The sequence below is a fragment of the Mizuhopecten yessoensis genome, unplaced genomic scaffold, assembly GCF_002113885.1.
Source record: "Mizuhopecten yessoensis strain PY_sf001 unplaced genomic scaffold, ASM211388v2 scaffold8381, whole genome shotgun sequence".
In the NCBI taxonomy this organism is placed as follows: Eukaryota; Metazoa; Mollusca; class Bivalvia; order Pectinida; family Pectinidae; genus Mizuhopecten; species Mizuhopecten yessoensis.
In genome coordinates this window covers 792,301-810,723 of record NW_018407519.1, presented here as the reverse complement: position 1 = coordinate 810,723, position 18,423 = coordinate 792,301, and the positions used below count along the sequence as shown (strand labels likewise).

The window sequence follows — 18,423 nt, the reverse complement described above, 5'->3', positions numbered from 1 at the left end:
CATTACAATATATTATAATCTTGTTCTCAATCTGCTTATTTTAAAAAGTATATGTGGTTTCCATTGATCTCTAAACAATCATTTGATTTTGAATCAATAAGTTTGCCACACTCTCCAGGTATACAACATGGAATTTTATCCTGGCCCAGGGATGGGCACCATTGCTTCAGACTAAATTAGGTCAAAATCTGTTCACCCATACGTACATGAAAGGAGTAGTCATCTGAAAATTACCCTTATTTCCCATTTAGGAATACTTTTTAAATTTTTACATGGTATATGAATTAATTCCCTTGGCCTAGGAATGGAAAAAACCCAGAATTGTTTTTTAAAACAATTATATTTGTTGCTGGCAAAGGAGTGATTTCACAGAGATAAGCATTTTATTTTTAAAGTATAGGATTTCCCCACCTGTAAACTTAAGTATCCAAGTTCCACCTCTGGCAAAACACTAGAGAATTCCAATGTTGTACATCTGTGTATGCTATACATACAGTTACCTCCCCTTAATTAATTTGCATACCTTAAAAAGTACCAGCGCAAATTACATGGGGTTTTACGGTACATCTGAAGAGCAACTGGTCCAGCAAACTACCGTTGACCAGGCACCTTAATGCTAAAGCAACTGTATATGATAAGAGGTCCAGGGTTCCAATCCTGGTCTGCCCCACCACATTTTAAACTCAGAACCCTGTTGTTGATATTATTTGTTTATTTCGTCTTTATTATTATTTTATAAAAAATCTACTCAGTTATCCATTCAGAAATAGTTTATCCAAGCCATACCACAGTGATGCCAGAAATAAAAGTTACAGTTTCTGATAGTGGTACGGGGATCCTTACCTGGACAAATCATAAATGATAACGAGAAATGAATGACGATTGATAAAAAAATCTCAATCAGGAAAACACATGGTTAACATTTTTATTATTAAAATTGACAACTGCCCCAATAAAAATTGAACTTCTCTGACACATATTAACATACTGACAAAGGCATACTTTGACAGGTAACGACAGTTGTGAGGGCCCTACACACATATCCAAGCTTCAATGTCATACGATGAGCAAGCAAAACAGAGTAATTAAAATCTGTCTGCCCAAGGAACTTATTTAAAAGTTTTAAAACATGTGATTCTTTTTTCACATTAATTGTAAAATTGATCGATGGCTTTAAATCCTAGAAATGAATCATACACAGCAGTCCTAATCATTTAAAAGCTTTACCTGAACTGTAAGAAATATTTTACATTTCAAACTGATGCATACCTTAGATTAATTGCAAACAACTGCTGAAATTATTCAGAACAGAGACATAACAAGCACATACTTATTTGAAAAATATTTATATTTTCACAGGCACCATAATGAAAAACCAAATCAAGGGATCAAACAAGTGACCCCCCACTTTTACAGGGACTGTGATCATATGTACAATTAAAACCTGCTACATTTTAGTCAAACTTCTCAAATTATTGTACGACAGATATTTTTATGGGCCTAGTTGGTAATAATAACATTTCCCTGTTTGTTAGTATAATTCATTCTTAGTGTACTAGACAAGCTTCAATTATGTTTGAATCTGATCAACTCTAATAACTTAATGCCGACAATAGATTACATTGATTGTCCTTTCCGATATAAGTCTGTTATTGGACAGTTGTGATGGGCAATCAAAATAAAATCATAATCGATGATTGGTTTGTAATCGAAGTAGTAAACCGATCAATGATCGATTGCATAATCGGTACATAATTTTATGGGGGTCAGGGACTGAATACCCAAATAAAGTGAGAACACTACCATAACATCAACAGACAGAGTTGTTAACTATACACTAGCATAACATCAATAGACAGAGTTGTTAACGATACACTATCATAACATTAATAGACAGAGTTGTTAACTATACACTAGCATAACATCAATAGACAGAGTTGTTAACTATACACTAGCATAACATCAATAGACAGAGTTGTTAAATATACACTACCATAACATCAATAGACAGAATTGTTAACTATACACTACCATAACATCAATGGACAGTGGTGTTAACTATACACTACCATTACATCAATAGACAGAGTTGTTAACGATACACTATCTTAACATCAATAGACAGAGTTGTTAACGATACACTATCATAACATTAATAGACAGAGTTGTTAACTATACACTAGCATAACATCAATAGACAGAGTTGTTCACTATACACCACCATAACATCAATAGACAGAGTTGTTAAATATACACTACCATAACATCAATAGACAGAGTTGTTAACTATACTCTAGGTTTCGTTCATTTATAATGAATGGTTTTCAAGCAATTTTTATGCAGTTTTATCAATCATACAGCAAAAATCATAAGAATAATAGACTTTCAATAAAAACTTTCACACTGAAAACATTTAACACTTTGATTTAAATAAAGAACCGATTATATCGATAATGGAATTTGTAATCGATAATCGGAATCGGAAAGGGCAAACAAATCGATTTTTGATTATAATCGATCATCAGCTCATCACTATTGGACAGTGAACAGGGTTTATTAGATCATTACTAGTATGGTAACAGGACAAAATGAAAGGACAAACTTTCTGAAATACATGTTCAAACAAATCCATTTATTTTCATATTCCAATATAACATGCAGTACAATGCTCTTCATTTCATTTACTAAACATTTACAAAGGTGTTTGAATAATATCAGTTGAAACTGTACACCGTGATTCTGGTATATATACTAACTTAATGATAATCCTTCATGTAAGCTAGGGATCATGTATGCATCATTAAGTGGATCAGCGTATAGGAATATTCATTATAAAACTAGGATTTCAGTCAGACTATCTATATCATAGGTATGTGATCTCGCATGCAACAAGATGTTACTAGGGCCAATGCCTCTTAACTGACTTGTATATGACACATAAACTCTATTACCAGAACGGAAATAGCCCTCAACCCAAATATAGGTAGAAAAAAGTGGAACTAATAACTTAGGAGCTATATACTGCTTTGAGTATTTTTTGTATAAAGAACATGTTTTGTCAAAACTGTCAAGGTTGCTATTTGTTACTGGCAGACATTCATTTCCAGTTTATTACTTTGTGTGTAAAATATATGACAAGTCCATTCATCTTTTACAGAGAAGTGGTTTTGAAAACGTGTCAAAGTCATTAATTTAAACAAACCTTAGGATCCCCTCATCAAACCAAGCTACATGTTCAATATTACAATTTAGAAGCTGTCTGAATACTTTAATGCATTTAACCCTTATTACCTTGAATGTGGGTCCAGGTTATTTACGTAAACAATTTTGATATCCCTTCACTATTAGACTTATGGCCACAGATAGTGTTACTCTAGTATCGTGATTAAAAACATATGACCTCATTGACCTTGAGTTTGACTCATTATTTCTGATTGCCCCTTTATCCAAGAAAGTCAAAAGTCCATTTTTATAACGCTTACAGCCATTAAATGCTGAAGAAGAAAACATTTCCAGAAGCAGCTGATGCTGGATGCTGGACAGATGGATATCAGACAACAAAGAAAAGACACTTATCATCTCATAAGCTCACAGGCACTTTTCATCTCATAAGCTCACAGGCACTTTGGGCATTCGTGAGCTAAAATCCAGCTTTCAAAATCTGTGTCCAGGGAATATTTTAGTCTTAAAAAGATCAAAACTGATGTTACAACAATTAGAAAATATTGTGAGATGTTGTCTTGGCAACATAGAGATAAAGTGCATGGGTGATACATCCATACAAGTCCAATGTTATAAACACAACTCTAAGCAATTGCTAATTAAATACATAGTGTGGTTTTCTTATAAATGTATATACAGTTGTGTCTGTATTCTGTGTCCTGTGTTACCAGTATGATAAACTGTATATCAGTCATTTTTAGCATACCTTAAATTCTGCAGGTTCTATACAAAATCACAGGTTCTATATTTAGCGTCTTTAATTTTTAGCTATTACCGGTACACAATTTGCTTTTTAATTTCATCAACTTGCTTATAAATGATAAACCCAACATGTGAATGTCAAACAAATATTTGCTGAAGGTTTTCAGATAAAGACACACAGTCAAAACACCTGGTAAATCAAGGTAAAATTGGGATATCGCGACAATAAAAAATAATGATAAGACTTAAAACAGACATGGAGATGGCAATAAGTTGAGTTGTAAACTTAGGCAACATATTTCTGATGTCCATGTATTGTTCAGGGGACAAAAAATGGTTTTCCCTCTTTTTATCCAGGAGTTGGCAATTGCCAATCCTTCAAATGTAAGTCAAGAAGGTTGTTAAGTTCTCAAATCTTGCTTGTCTTTGTGATTTCTGTTCTCTTTATTAAGTTTATTATAACATGTATCCTGAAATGGCCATCTTTACTGTGCAAATAGCCAGCTCGCTATGATTTCAAACACATAATGGACAATGCATGGCCAGTCAATTGGTCGATGGTCTCATGGTTGGTATGACTTGATATTCAATGGAGTGTTGATGGTCAGGTAGCAGTAATAAGGAGGCAACAACCCGCCATACAATAGTTCAGTATTTAGCTATTTCTATATTTTGTGATGGCAGGCTGTTGCTTATGCAAAGATTACACACATGTTAAAATAAAACCTGGTATGTTTTAATAAAACATTCTTCTTTTGCGAATAACATTAGTTTATTGAATGTCCTAAACCTTTTTTTGTATCTTATGTACTCACTTTTTCATGCAGTCCATAGAATTCATTGTAGCGCCGAAACAGGAACCACGATTTGTCTCCATTTCTCACTAGCACCTTATACACCTGCAGAGAAAAGACATGCTTCATCACTTTCCAAAATGCTGTTGGCGATCGTTTGAAATTGTCTCGTTCATTTTTTTTAGAAGATCTGGAACGTCCAGAGAGTTCTGGTAGCACAGTAATCATAATGTCCTCCGCCGCCATCGTAATTCATAAAACAAAGGGAGATAACCCAAAGTTGGTAAGTATAACAGAGGCACGTTTTAAATGTGTGCAGGACTGTGTCTATGAGTAAAGTCTATGTATCACTTCACAATCACTTGAAATCCCAGCAAATACATCCCAGGTACTGAACTGTTAATCTTGATCCTTTACACAGATATCACTACACCTATAGGACTTCCCAGGAGAAAGCATGTTTCTAACACATGACTGTTAGCTGCTGCTCAGTCTCTGTGTATATCTGATCAGCTGATTCATAGCCAGGTACGTCAGACTAGTGTGGTCAATATACAGGCTTGGCCATGACCTGTACTTGTAACAACAAACTTTAACGATAAGAGTCACATAATGGTCTTAGATGGTAGAAGTACAATAACTTGAAATTGAATAATACCATCTATCAAGAGACAGTGCTGTTTTCTATGCCCTTGAACTTTCATATCAGTAATTTTGTACTTGCTGACTGGTCAAGCTTCTGGGCACTCTATATATATACCTGGTGTTTAATCCTTGTGTTTACACTTCTTTTCTCATACTAAGCTAACGGGACAACACACAGGTAAGCCCAGGTGTTTTGTCCTAAATAAGCACCTGAGTCGATGGATTGTTTCACCTGATAATTGTACAGATCTTGCAACCACATGTCGTTTTTATTACAACACATGTACAATAGTGTGGAATCCACCATAAACATGTTTTCTCCTGCCATTAGCCCTGTTTATCTACTGAGTGCCATTACACTCCGGACACACCGGTGGATCTAACATAAATGCTAATCATTCAATCAGTCAACACCTTCCTTCACTTTGATTTGTCCAAATCTTGAACTATGGAATGCGGTGACTTGAGGAATTGCATCCTAAATTTGGTGATCCTTTATTCCTAATTAATGCATGAATTAAATTAAAGTAAAGTAGTCAGATATAATTTCAAACATATCAACTGACCTTTTCAGGCAAGAAATTTACTAAACTGTTCTTGTGTTTGAATATCTAATTATTTCATGTGAAAGAACACTTCTAAAGTTGACATTACTAAGTGTTAACTTTTAGCTACGGGGTTAGTGATAGTGTAAACCGAAACCATTACTGGTTATAATAACACAGAGATCTAACATCCCTATGGTACAGATTTCTAGTTATAATAACACAGAGATCTAACAGCCCTATGGTACAGATTACTGGTTATAATCACACAGAGATCTAACATCCCTATGGTATAGATTACTGGTTATAATGACACAGAAAACTAACATCCCTATGGTACAGATTACTGATTATAATAACACAGAGATCTAACATCCCTATGGTACAGATTTCTAGTTATAATAACACAGAGATCTAACATCCCTATTATAACCAGTAATCTATACCATAGGGATATTAGATCTCTGTGTTACTATAACCAGTAATCTATCACCTTAGGATGTTAGATCTCTTTGTTATTATAACCAGGAATCTGTACCATAGGGGTGTTAGATATCTGTGTCATTATAACCAGAAATCTATACCATAGGGAGGTTAGATCTCTGTGTCGTTATAACCAGTAATCGATACCATAGGGATGTTAAATCTCTGTGTTATTACAACCAGTAATCTGTACCAGAGGGCTGTTAGATCTCTGTGGTATTATAACCAGTAACCTGTACCTTAGAGATGTTAGATCTCTTTGTTATTATAACCAATAATCTGTACCATAGGGGTGTTAGATATCTGTGTTATTATAACTAGTAATCTGTACCATAGAGATGTTAGATATCTGGGTTATTATAACCAGTGATCTGTACTATAGGGATGTTAGATATCTGGGTTATTATAACCAGTGATCTGTACTATAGGGATGTTAGATTTCTGCGTCATTATAACCAGTTGTGTTATTATAACCAATAACCTGTAACATAGAGATGTTAGATCTCTGCGTCATTATAACCAGTTGTGTTATTATAACCAGTGATCTGTACTATAGGGATGTTAGATATCTTTGTTATTATAACCAGGAACCTGGACCATAGAGATGTTAGACCTCTGTGTCATTATAACCTGTAATCTGTACCATAAGGATGTTAGATCTCTGTGTTATTACAACTAGAAATCTGTACCATAGGAATGTTAGATCTCTGTTTTATTATAACCAATAACCTGTAACATAGAGATGTTAGATATCTGCGTTATTATAACCAGTGATCTGTACCATAGGGCTGTTAGATCTCTGTGTAATTATAACCAGTAATCGGTACCATAGGGATGTAAGAACTCTGTGTCATTATAACCAGAAATCTGTACCATAGGAATGTTAGATCTCTGTGTCGTTATAACCAGTAATCGATACCATAGGGATGTTAGAATTCTGTGTTATTATAGTTAGTAATCTGTATCATTGTGATGTTAGATCTCTGTGATATTATAACCAGGAACCTGGACCATAGAGATGTTAGATATCTGGGTTATTATAACCAGTGATCTGTACTATAGGGATGTTAGAACTCTGTGTTATTATAACCACTAATCTGTACCATAGTGATGTTAGATCTCTGTGGTATTATAACCAGTAATTAATCTATACCATAGGGATGTAAGAACTCTGTGTCATTATAACCAGAAATCTATACCATAGGGATGTAAGATCTCTGTGTCAGTATAACCAGTAATCTAACATCCTTATGGTACAGATTACTAGCTATAATAACACAGAGATTTAACATCCCTATGGTACAAATTACTGGTTATAATACCACAGAGATCTAACACCCCCATGGTACAGATTATTGGTTATAATAAAACAGATATCTAACATCCCTATGGTATCTAACATCCCTATGGAACAGATTACTGGTTACTGGTTATAATATCACAGAGATCTAACATACCTATGGTACAGATTCCTGGTTATAATAACACAACTGGTTATAATGACACAGATATCTAACATCTCTATGTTACAGGTTATTGGTTATAATAACAAAGAGATCTAACATCTCTATGGTCCAGGTTCCTGGTTATAATATCACAGAGATCTAACACCGCTATGGTACAGGTTATTGGTTATAATAAAACAGAGATCTAACATTCCTATGGTACAGATTTCTAGTTGTAATAACACAGAGATTTAACATCCCTATGGTACATATTACTGGTTATAATACCACAGAGATCTAACACCGCTATGGTACAGGTTATTGGTTATAATAACAAAGAGATCTAACATCCCTATTGTACAGATTTCTAGTTGTAATAACACAGAGATCTAACAGCCCTATGGTACAGATTACTGGTTATAATGACACAGAGATCTAACATCTCTATGGTACAGGTTACTGGTTATAATAACACAGATATCTAACATCCCTATGGTACAGATTACTGGTTATAATAACACAGAGATCTAACATCCTTATGGTACAGATTACTGGTTATAATGACACAGAGGTCTAACATCTCTATGGTACAGGTTACTGGTTATAATAACACAGAGATCTAACATCCCTATGGTACGGATTACTGGTTATAATTACACAGAGATCTAACATCCCTATGGTAGAGATTACTGGTTATAATGACACAGAGATCTAACATCCCTTTGGTACAGATTACTGGTTATAATGACACAGATATCTAACATCTCTATGGTACAGGTTACTGGTTATAATAACACAACTGGTTATAATGACACAGAGATCTAACATCTCTATGGTACAGATTACTGCTTATAATAACACAGAGCTCTAACATCCCTATGGTACAGATGACTGGTTATAATTACACAGAGATCTAACATCTCTATGGTACAGATTACTGCTTATAATAACACAGAGCTCTAACATCCCTATGGTACAGATGACTGGTTATAATTACACAGAGATCTAACATCTCTATGGTACAGATATGTGATCTTTAAGGTAAAGGGTAGAAGTCTGCACAGTTGTAATCGCAAAGGAAAGTTCCACTACAAAGCAGTGTCTCTATCTTAGGTGAAGACTACCAACAAATTTAACTATTTTTGACGAAACCCATTGATAAGTTTTTTTAATACTAGTCCAAAATGCTTTGATACAGATACATTGTTGATAATTTTTGTCTTCAATTTTACCTAAGAAAATACATACAAAAAAAATCAAGAATATTATTATCAAAATAACGAATGTCCTCGCATTGCTTGTCTATAGAGACGTTATAATAACATTGAAAGATCTTAGAGGTTATTACTCATTGTTTATGAGATGTGATTGAAGATGAATTCCATTTTTTTTCTGACATGTCCTTTATATCAAATATTAAGAGTTAAATTCATTAAAAGGTACTACTGGCGTAGGCCATCTGTCTTCAAGTTAACTCAGTTATCAATTGTACAGAACAATAAGGAATAAACAGCAAAGGTCAAAGTTGGGACCTTAACATTGCAAAACAAGTCATATCAGTGTGCTATTTACAGGCTATGAAAAAAAACTTGACACAGGAATTTACTCAAGCCATACAACTCCTTTTGTGTGCTTCATCTTCTATCTAGAAGTAAAAAACCTCTGACCGGAACTCTTCTTTACAATTGTATCTGTGCAATGTTACCATTTCCCTTAAAGGGTGCTCCCTTATACACAGAGGAATTGAGAGAATGAAGCAACAAATAGCAGGAGAGTTTTCCTGGCTCAGAGTTACTTCCCATATCAAGTATTAACCTCTCGTTTTGATGCTGTGCATTCATATTTCCTGTGAAGTAATAGTTGAAGTAGATTTTTCTTTTCTTTTCTTTTTGTTTTTCAAATACTCAAATATCAAACTGCTACAATACTGTAAAATACATTGCAACATGTGATTTAAATGCAATTTTTCTGTAGAAAATGACTTGGAGCATAATAATAGTGACATGTAGTATATTTTGATTTAACTTTAACTGAAAGTGCAGCAATCTGAAATGGATACTGGAACAATCATGGGAGATGATTACAAAAGAAGTACTTATAAACAAAACAGTAAATACAACAAATACTAATCAAGTGATGGAGCATCACCACCATTCAAGGATGCCGTCACAGTTAATGTTTTATGCTGTTTACTTGTTTCAGCTGGCTAGGCCAACGTCATCAGAATTGGTGACGGGTTTTGATGATGCTTGGCTTAGCCAACCGAAACATGTAAACAAAATAAACAAAATATAAACTTAAGTCCACTGTAACAGGGTCCTTGCTGTTGATGCTTTATCACCATTTAGAAGGTAAAATACATTCATCTAATAGGTTTTTGTAACATTCAAACTGGTATGAATGCAATTTATTCTTTACATCTATAATAAATGACAGGAGACCTGCATGTTACAACTGTGTCCAATTCCTATAGAAATGTGTTTGCACAACCATTTGAAACCAAGTACCAGGTATGTTGTGTCCAGGAGTTTGACCGGTCAGTAAGTATACAAGTACAAAGCTTTGAAAACACAAATCTCTTTGACAGCTGATATTATTCAACTCAATTGAATAAAGGTCTATAATCTTCTTAGACCATTACATGACTGTTATGATTAAAGCTTGTACAGTATAAAGGTCAAGGTATGGTCAGTGCATTGACCACACCAGATTGACATCAGTCATATGAAAGTACATTTATATGTTTGTAAATAGGCCAATCACTTTATTATTCCCTTTATTTCCTCCAAAATGAAGATTACATATATACATACATGGACATTGAAAGAGTACAAGGGTATCATTACTTTAGTGTGTACATAACTAACTATATACTCCTTTATTTCCTCCAGAATGAAGATTATAATGATAACATGTCATTGTCAGCCATTTCATGTTTGTCACTCACAGCCACCAAATGTTTGTCACTCACAGTCACCAAATGTTTATCACTCACAGTCACCAAATGTTTGTCACTCATAGCCAACAAATGTTTGTCACTCACAGCCATCAAATGTTTGTCACTCACAGTCACCAAATTGTTGTCATTTACAGCCACCAAAAGTGTGTCACTTGCAGCCACCAAATGTTTGTCACTCGCAGCCACCAAATGTTTGTCACTTGCAGCCACCAAATGTTTGTCACTCGCAGCCATCAAAATTAATGTTTGTCACCTGAATCTATCAATTTTTTTAAACTAACAGCCCACAATATCTGTCACTGAAAGCCTCCCTCTATACAAAACTGAAATACTTTGGTCCAGGTATGTTTTAATCAAATATCTGATGAAGCCATAATTAAAGGATTTTTTTCTGTAGAATTCCCCTACTGGCTGTACCTCTCATCAAACATGATTCCCAGGCTTTGTTTATACATCCTCAACTTCTGTTTGGCCACGGATAATTTGTAAAAATGTAACAATGGTTACAGCAAACAAAGTGGAAATACTTCCATTTGTACTTAAGGATAGTCTTTTAAAGATATAGCCAAATCCTATATGTTTATCCTATTTTCCACAGATATTCCTATTGTAATCATAATCTTTACCAAAAATAGAACATCCCTTTTCCTTGAAAAAGGAAATGCCTTAAGTGAAGTTTAAGTCAAAACTTTCTTAAAGGCTTGCAATGTTAAGAAATGTTAGGAAATATACACATTGAGAACCACGGCCATTATCAGAAAGAAAATGAGAAGGGAGGCAACCCCCATACCAACTCACCACATATTTTTTCTCCTTTTCCCAGGTCTGTGTGTCTGCTATGCTGACACTGGTAAGTTTAGACTTTGCCCCACCTCCAGCTCCTGACTCTGTCCTGGGTTTGTCAAATGACCCCGCCAATGCTTCATTACTCATGGTTGACCTAGGTCATAACCTGCTTACAAATACAGAAGATAAAAAAAGCATTGAATTGCATGAAGTACAAAATGTATAACATATCTCCTACTGTGACACTTTGTCTGATTACAACATGTCCATTTACAATTTTCATCAATCAAAAGGTCCATGGAACCTGTATCACAGCTGTTCTCCTATGGCAATGGCAAAATATATTTAGCTAAACTACTGATATCAGCCAATCAAAACTGGGTTTACAGTATTCATATTAGCTTTTGATTTTAAGCATTATTATTTATATGAACAAACATGAAATTAAATATCCCTTCACCTCTGCAATCAATATGCTGTATCATTACGCATGGCAAGATGGTTCTCAAGAAGAAGCTTTTTGAAGTTAAAATTTCACTTGACTGCTGTGACCTTGAATATTGGATAATTGTCATTCAAAATATTATGACTCCAGGCTTGCTTGTAATAAAGAGTCATTTGAATATTTGAACACAATTAACCCCTTCAATCTTAAATGCAGGTCATGGTATTTTATTTGAACAAAGCTGATAGCCACTCACCCCCCGAGCAAGTTACAGGCCAAATATCCTACTCAAGTTATCATTGATCAACAGAAGAAGTGGTTTCAATAATTTGATAGCCCTTTACTCGAGCAAGCTCCATAGCAATCACATCATGAAATTTGCTTGGATATTTTTTATCACATTTAACCTGTGACCATGAATATACTTATCGTATAGTAAAATATTTAACTTTAGAGCCCTTCACTCCAGGAAGCTTGGCTGAACATTTTAAATCATAGTCCAATGTCCTTTGAATTTTTATGAGATTCTAAGAATTTCTTGGAATACTGAAAAACATTGTGAAACCCATAGTTTAAACAGTTGGAAAGAACACATAAAAACTAAATTTATGTTCATCGCTATTTGAATATGGATCAAGGTATAATTTAATAACAATTGATAGCCCTTTATACCACCAACAAACACACCAAATATATAGTACTCAAATCATCAAGGTTCATGAAAGACCCCTGTGGCCTTGAATGAGGATCAATATTATCTACTTGATAACAGGGTTATAGCCCTTAACACTACCAAGCTTCAAAATAAATACAGGCCATTAATATTAATATTCACAGTTCATTAAAAGTTCTTACAAGTTCTTTGTATTTATGCACAGATACAAATACAGATAGTTTACCGGTATTAAAGTCTTAACTTCCGCATACATATATACAATGAAACATTAAAATATACATAAAACAAATGACGCAAGCCACTCTAAAAGAGTTACGAGACACTAGAAATAATTTAAATGCATGTAAAAGCACTTCACTTAAAAGAAACTTGCTTTAAAAGGCTATAAGAGAGAAGCTAATACATGCCATAAAATTATATTGAAATCTCAAACTTCAATGCACAATAATCAATGATACAGTAGATTTCGCTTAATATCACTTCCCATTTGTCAGCGAAAAACATGATACTAACCGAAACATGACATAAACAGAATACATATTTTCTGATGTTTTTCAGCCCTCAAAACCGAAAGTGAACTTAGTCAAATGCCTAAGTGGTGTGGCTCTACGAATTGAAGAAGATTGTAAAATAAAGATATTTTGTAACTAACCTTGTTCTTTACTCTAGTTGAAATATAGTATACGTAAATAAGTATAGAAATAAATATATTCTTTTTAATTTATTTCAGTATGCAGTTACATTTCATATATATAAGCCTATAGTTAGTAGCAAAATGACAATCAGTACGATCGTAATTATGATTATTTACTGCAGTAGTGATGAAGGCACACAAGTGTTTAGCTTGTATATAAATTATCATGACATTTAAGAATAGCTGCTAGAGCTTTGACACTATATTTAGCACAGTTCTCATTTGATAAGACAAAGTGTAGCTTCTCCTCATAACTAAATTTCAGAAAATCACTATCAATTTCTATAGCTCTATCATATAAAATGTCACGTATATCGTCAAAATCTGGACATTTAGTAAGTGTGTGCTCATCATCCTCTACCTGGTCTAACAAAATCTACATGTTCTGTTCATCACGGGTAGGTTTTCATATCTTCCGGTTTTGAGGCGCAGTGGAGCTACCCCACATCTAAATTTAGCGAGTGCACTACGTTGGCCCCTAGTAAGAGGCGACTTCACATATAGCTCACACATATAAGAAAGTTTGAATTTACTGTAGGTTTTTACTCCTCCCATTCTGCGCTGGCCCACTGGATTCTGTAAAGGTTGTAACCAGTTTTCTTTATAAATGTTCATCATAGCTTCCTGGACCATATTACATGCTTTGATTTTAGAATTTTGATTTTAGAATATCTCATCGCATCATGAACGTTCCTCCAATTTATTTTAAAATCTAAAATGCCAGTTCTTACAACTCCGGTTCGAGATTCTCCGACACCACTGGAAGACGCGATAATTGATACGTGAATTATCCATATTATTAAGTCTATACCAATGGGAAGCCGCACACTTCCATTGTCTTACTGTTGTTGGCTCCCAGGCCATCTCACCAGCCACTGCAGCATTTGGAGTATATTTACCAACAACCAAAAAGAAGCGTCCAGCCCGATTCTGTATGGCATTAATACACGTATAATCCTTTGTTCCCCATGTATCCGCTCCATAACTTATGGTTGACCACACCATGGTATCCCTGTATGGAAGCCCTCCGACGGCTTTGAATCTAGAGATAAGTAAAACTAAAGCACAGCTAGCGGATTGAGCTACACATTTGGCCGTTACCGCGTAATCTAGCGTATCCGTTAGCACTAGTCCTATGTACCTGTCACAGAAATCGATGTCCAAATCACCTCAATTAAGTAGATACTGAGACCAGGTGGTAGCCGCATTCCAGAAATGCACAACTTTCGTTTTACTTCTGTTGACAACAATATGATTAGTTAGACACCAGTCTGACAGTGCATTTAATAAACATTGGAGATCCTCCTCATTTTCTGATCTTTTTTATGTTTATATGAGCCCCTGCAACCTTGAATGTTGGTCAAGGTCATTCATTCAAACAACACTATTAACCATTGAACAAAGCAAGCTATCACATATAGCCAAAAGATTATGAGTCTGGACTTCATGGAATGTAAGATGTTGTTTAAATATTTTAACATATTTCATCCTTTGAACTTTGGTTTGTTTAAAGTTAACATTTAACATTATATAAACAACTTCTTCTAATAACCATAAGTAGAACTGACTTTCTTAGTGTTTGATTCATATTAAGGTTTTGTAAGCTCGTAGGAGTTACCTCCCTTTGTCATACTATTCTAAGTGGTGTATCTCAGCATACTGTTTTGATATATAAATGACATGTGAATTTGTCAGGTAAGACATGTGTTTGATAAGGTTACGGCATTGTGAAGCTCATAGTCAAACCACTCAGACGTATGTAATTTGTCTGAGGATAATCATTGTGTTTTGCCCCACCTAATCCCTGTTATGCCCCACCTAATCCCTGTTATGCCCAACCTAATCCCTGTTATGCCCTACCTAATCCCTGTTATGCCCCACCTAATCCCTGTTATGCCCCACCTAATCCCTGTTATGCCCCACCTAATCCCTGTTATGCCCCACCTAATCCCTGTTATGCCCCACCTAATCCCTGTTATGCCCCACCTAATCCCTGTTATGCCCCACCTAATCCCTGTTTTGCCCCACCTAATCCCTGTTTTGCCCCACCTAATCCCTGTTTTGCCCCACCTAATCCCTGCTCATTTGGTACCTTGAAAGTGTCGTTTCATATGGATCTAAGTGATGGAGTTTGATCATCATGCTCTGGAGGTAATGGCTTTCGTCAAGAATCTATAGTATAATACTATATACTGGGAATGTATAGTTTTTTGCCTTAGTAAGGCACTGTATGCTATCAACCACAGGTATCCATGCTAGGTCGTGGTTTTACCTGGGCTGTGAAATTACCTGAGATAGAGCTGGCCTAGTTAAAATCTATGTTCATCAAAATATATAAGTATGATTTTAGTTACAATTTATGATATAGAGTATTGATAAAAGGTGTGTTATAGTTTGTAAAATTTGGTCTTTGTAGACAAGGCAGTAGAATTCATATTGGTAGCTAAATACAATTTGTATGTACTAGCCACATATAACATATATGTAATGTATATGTTTCTGTGGAGATATGCAAAATACACATCCTATATGCTGTGTTTTTTGTCTGGAAGAAAAAAATGTGCAAGATGATATTTATTAACGGACGCACAGATTGGAGGGAGGAAGTAAACAAAAACATCACTAACAGCCAAGAAATATTTTGGTAATCAAAAAAGTAATCACCAATATGAAACATGTACACATTTTGGCACATAAAACAGTATCTGGAATGTAAACCTGGTGTGAAGGATCCTTCCTCCTCGGTGTAAAACAAGTGGCCAGTTACATTGAAATATTCACCCATTTCTTAACCAATCAGATTACAAGGTTTCTACACAAGGTATGATAGTTATCGGTGTTCAATGGCATATACATATAAAACAATCAAACAGTTCTACCTATCAGGAAGTTTAGTATAGATTTACTTACAAGCTCTGTGTTACTGTTGTTCTGTAGTCTCCAGCTGTCAAAGTAATTACCAGTACCCGAACACTGTAGTCAGTGGTCCACAACAAAATGGGGGTGTCTAGAGGAAAGATTCTGTTATGAACTTTACCCTGTGTAAGTGTGCAGTCAAACATTTGTATAGATGACTGAGATAGCTCACAATGATAAACCCACGTTTGTTATCTGTCAGGGTAACTACAGCCAGATCATAAACAAGGAAAAGTATGGTGGCACAACACATTATCCACAACCAATAAATTACAATTTTACATGTATGCATTGCCTTTCTTTTAGGGGAAAAGTAATCAGTGATAAATAAGGATAAATAGCTCTGCATGTACTTAATTGGTATGCAATCAATTATATCACCGTGTACCAGGTTCTGTATTTATCCAAGTTATAGAACAGGGATCAGTTAATAAGTTGTCAACCAATGCTCAGGATGATACAAGTCAACAATGCAGGTGTAAAGTAGATTATGTTATAATCTGCCATGTTTGTACACATTAGACTATGTGTTCAGCCTCAACTTCAGCTAGTAGCAGATTCTATGTAAGCTTTATTCTGACCAAGCCTTAACAGGACAAAAGTCAAAGGCCAAATGAAAAAGATTTCAGTCACCTAATTTTAGTTTCCAACACTAGACTATCTTTAGATGTGTCCCTGTTCAATATGAAAGATACGCTTCATGCATTTTTTTTAGCTGTTAAGCTGACAGAAATACTCAGTCTAGAGGAGTAACTTCATTGTGCTGTTACAATGTCATTTGAGAAAAAGGGATAGAAGCCATTAAATGATTGTAGGATGATCTGGAATACTACTTTTTTCAAATACTGGAGAGTTGGTAACATTTAAAGAGGATTCACTAAAAAATATTTTCCTTATATTCAGTCACCAAAGATAAAGCAAACTTAAATAGACAGTGAATAGTGATACCAAAACTTTATAATCTCTAGATCTGTGAATATATATTTACAGGCAAAAAAAGCTTGTGTTTTACATTTTAAACTTTGTGAAAGGGCTGCTCTTTTTTAGGTATTACCACGGAATTAGGTTTATATCTAAATTTGTGGTATTACAAATACATTAATTGTTGTATTGTCTAGGTTATACAGACTTTTAACCTTAATCTGAACATTTTATGCCAAAAATATATATATAGATCCTTCAGCAGTTTGAACGCCCAACGTCCCTCTCAATTTATGTTCGTAATTGTACAAATATATACTTTACAGCTTGCTTGGGGCGTTACGGTTTTGGGGCGAAACGTCTGACACCCACTTTACAACACACAAAGCGGGTGATACACACACACACGCAAATATGCAAACTCTTGATATTTATAAAATGTCATATGTCGAAGTTCACGTGCAGATAAAAATGATAACGTACAAACCTATTGAAGAAAGGCATGCCATCATCACTGTGGTCTAGATCTGCTGCGGCTCCGCCCACTGCCGTTGACCCTGTAATTTCCCGGTGTTCATTACAGCCCGGTACAGACTTGCAGGTTATATCTTTATGATATTGACCAATTTCAACAAGTTGGAGATAACTTGTCAACAATGGCTAGACCGTAAATGCAGCGGTACGGTGCGGTACCAGTGAGGCGACTCTATGATCATGTAGAGGGAATCGTTCCCGCTGAATCTGAGGTGTTCCACAGAGAACTGCACTCGGGCCGATTCTCTTTCATAGATTTAGTCATGGCTTACTCCACAAGGACATACGTCTCAGCCAAAATATACAATGCAGTAGCCTGAGTTTCCTGTGGCCCTAACACCAGACTTAAACATCTTGACAGATAGATCACCTGACATCTATCTGTCGAAATGTCTAAGTCTGGTGTCAGAGCACCACAAGGATTATACATTAAATTAGGTTTAATCAGAGACGTATATATACGTCTCTGGTTAAACCTAATTTAATTTATCAATATTTTGTTGTCTTTTCATTTTTTCTGATTTTAAATCAAGTCAGTGACTTTTGCATGTAATATAATATTACGCACTTCTAAAATGATTTATTTCAATCAGAGTCTCTGTTTCAACACGGATTAATTGTAACATCTAAATGCAAATATTATGCTTGATAAGCAT

At 35.0% G+C, this 18,423-nt stretch overlaps 1 protein-coding gene across 5 annotated transcripts in view; it reads right to left on the bottom strand.

The window, feature by feature from the left end:
- The window catches only part of LOC110455794 (serine/threonine-protein kinase Sgk1-like), a 67,168-nt gene extending 49,281 nt beyond the window's left edge, over nucleotides 1-17,887 (bottom strand). The window contains exons 1-3 of one of the 5 annotated variants that reach the window (XM_021506163.1): nucleotides 17,721-17,887; nucleotides 11,594-11,735; nucleotides 4,740-4,823 (exon numbers count right to left, since the gene is read on the bottom strand). In XM_021506163.1, the coding sequence (XP_021361838.1) occupies nucleotides 4,740-4,823; nucleotides 11,594-11,735; nucleotides 17,721-17,737 (243 nt within the window). In that variant the 5' untranslated portion in view covers nucleotides 17,738-17,887. Of the gene's footprint in view, nucleotides 1-4,739; nucleotides 4,824-11,593; nucleotides 11,751-16,306; nucleotides 16,462-17,716 lie in introns of those variants that run through there. The other 4 variants (XM_021506165.1, XM_021506166.1, XM_021506167.1 and 1 more) reach the window with 4 other exon arrangements.
- Nucleotides 17,888-18,423: the final 536 nt, after the last annotated feature.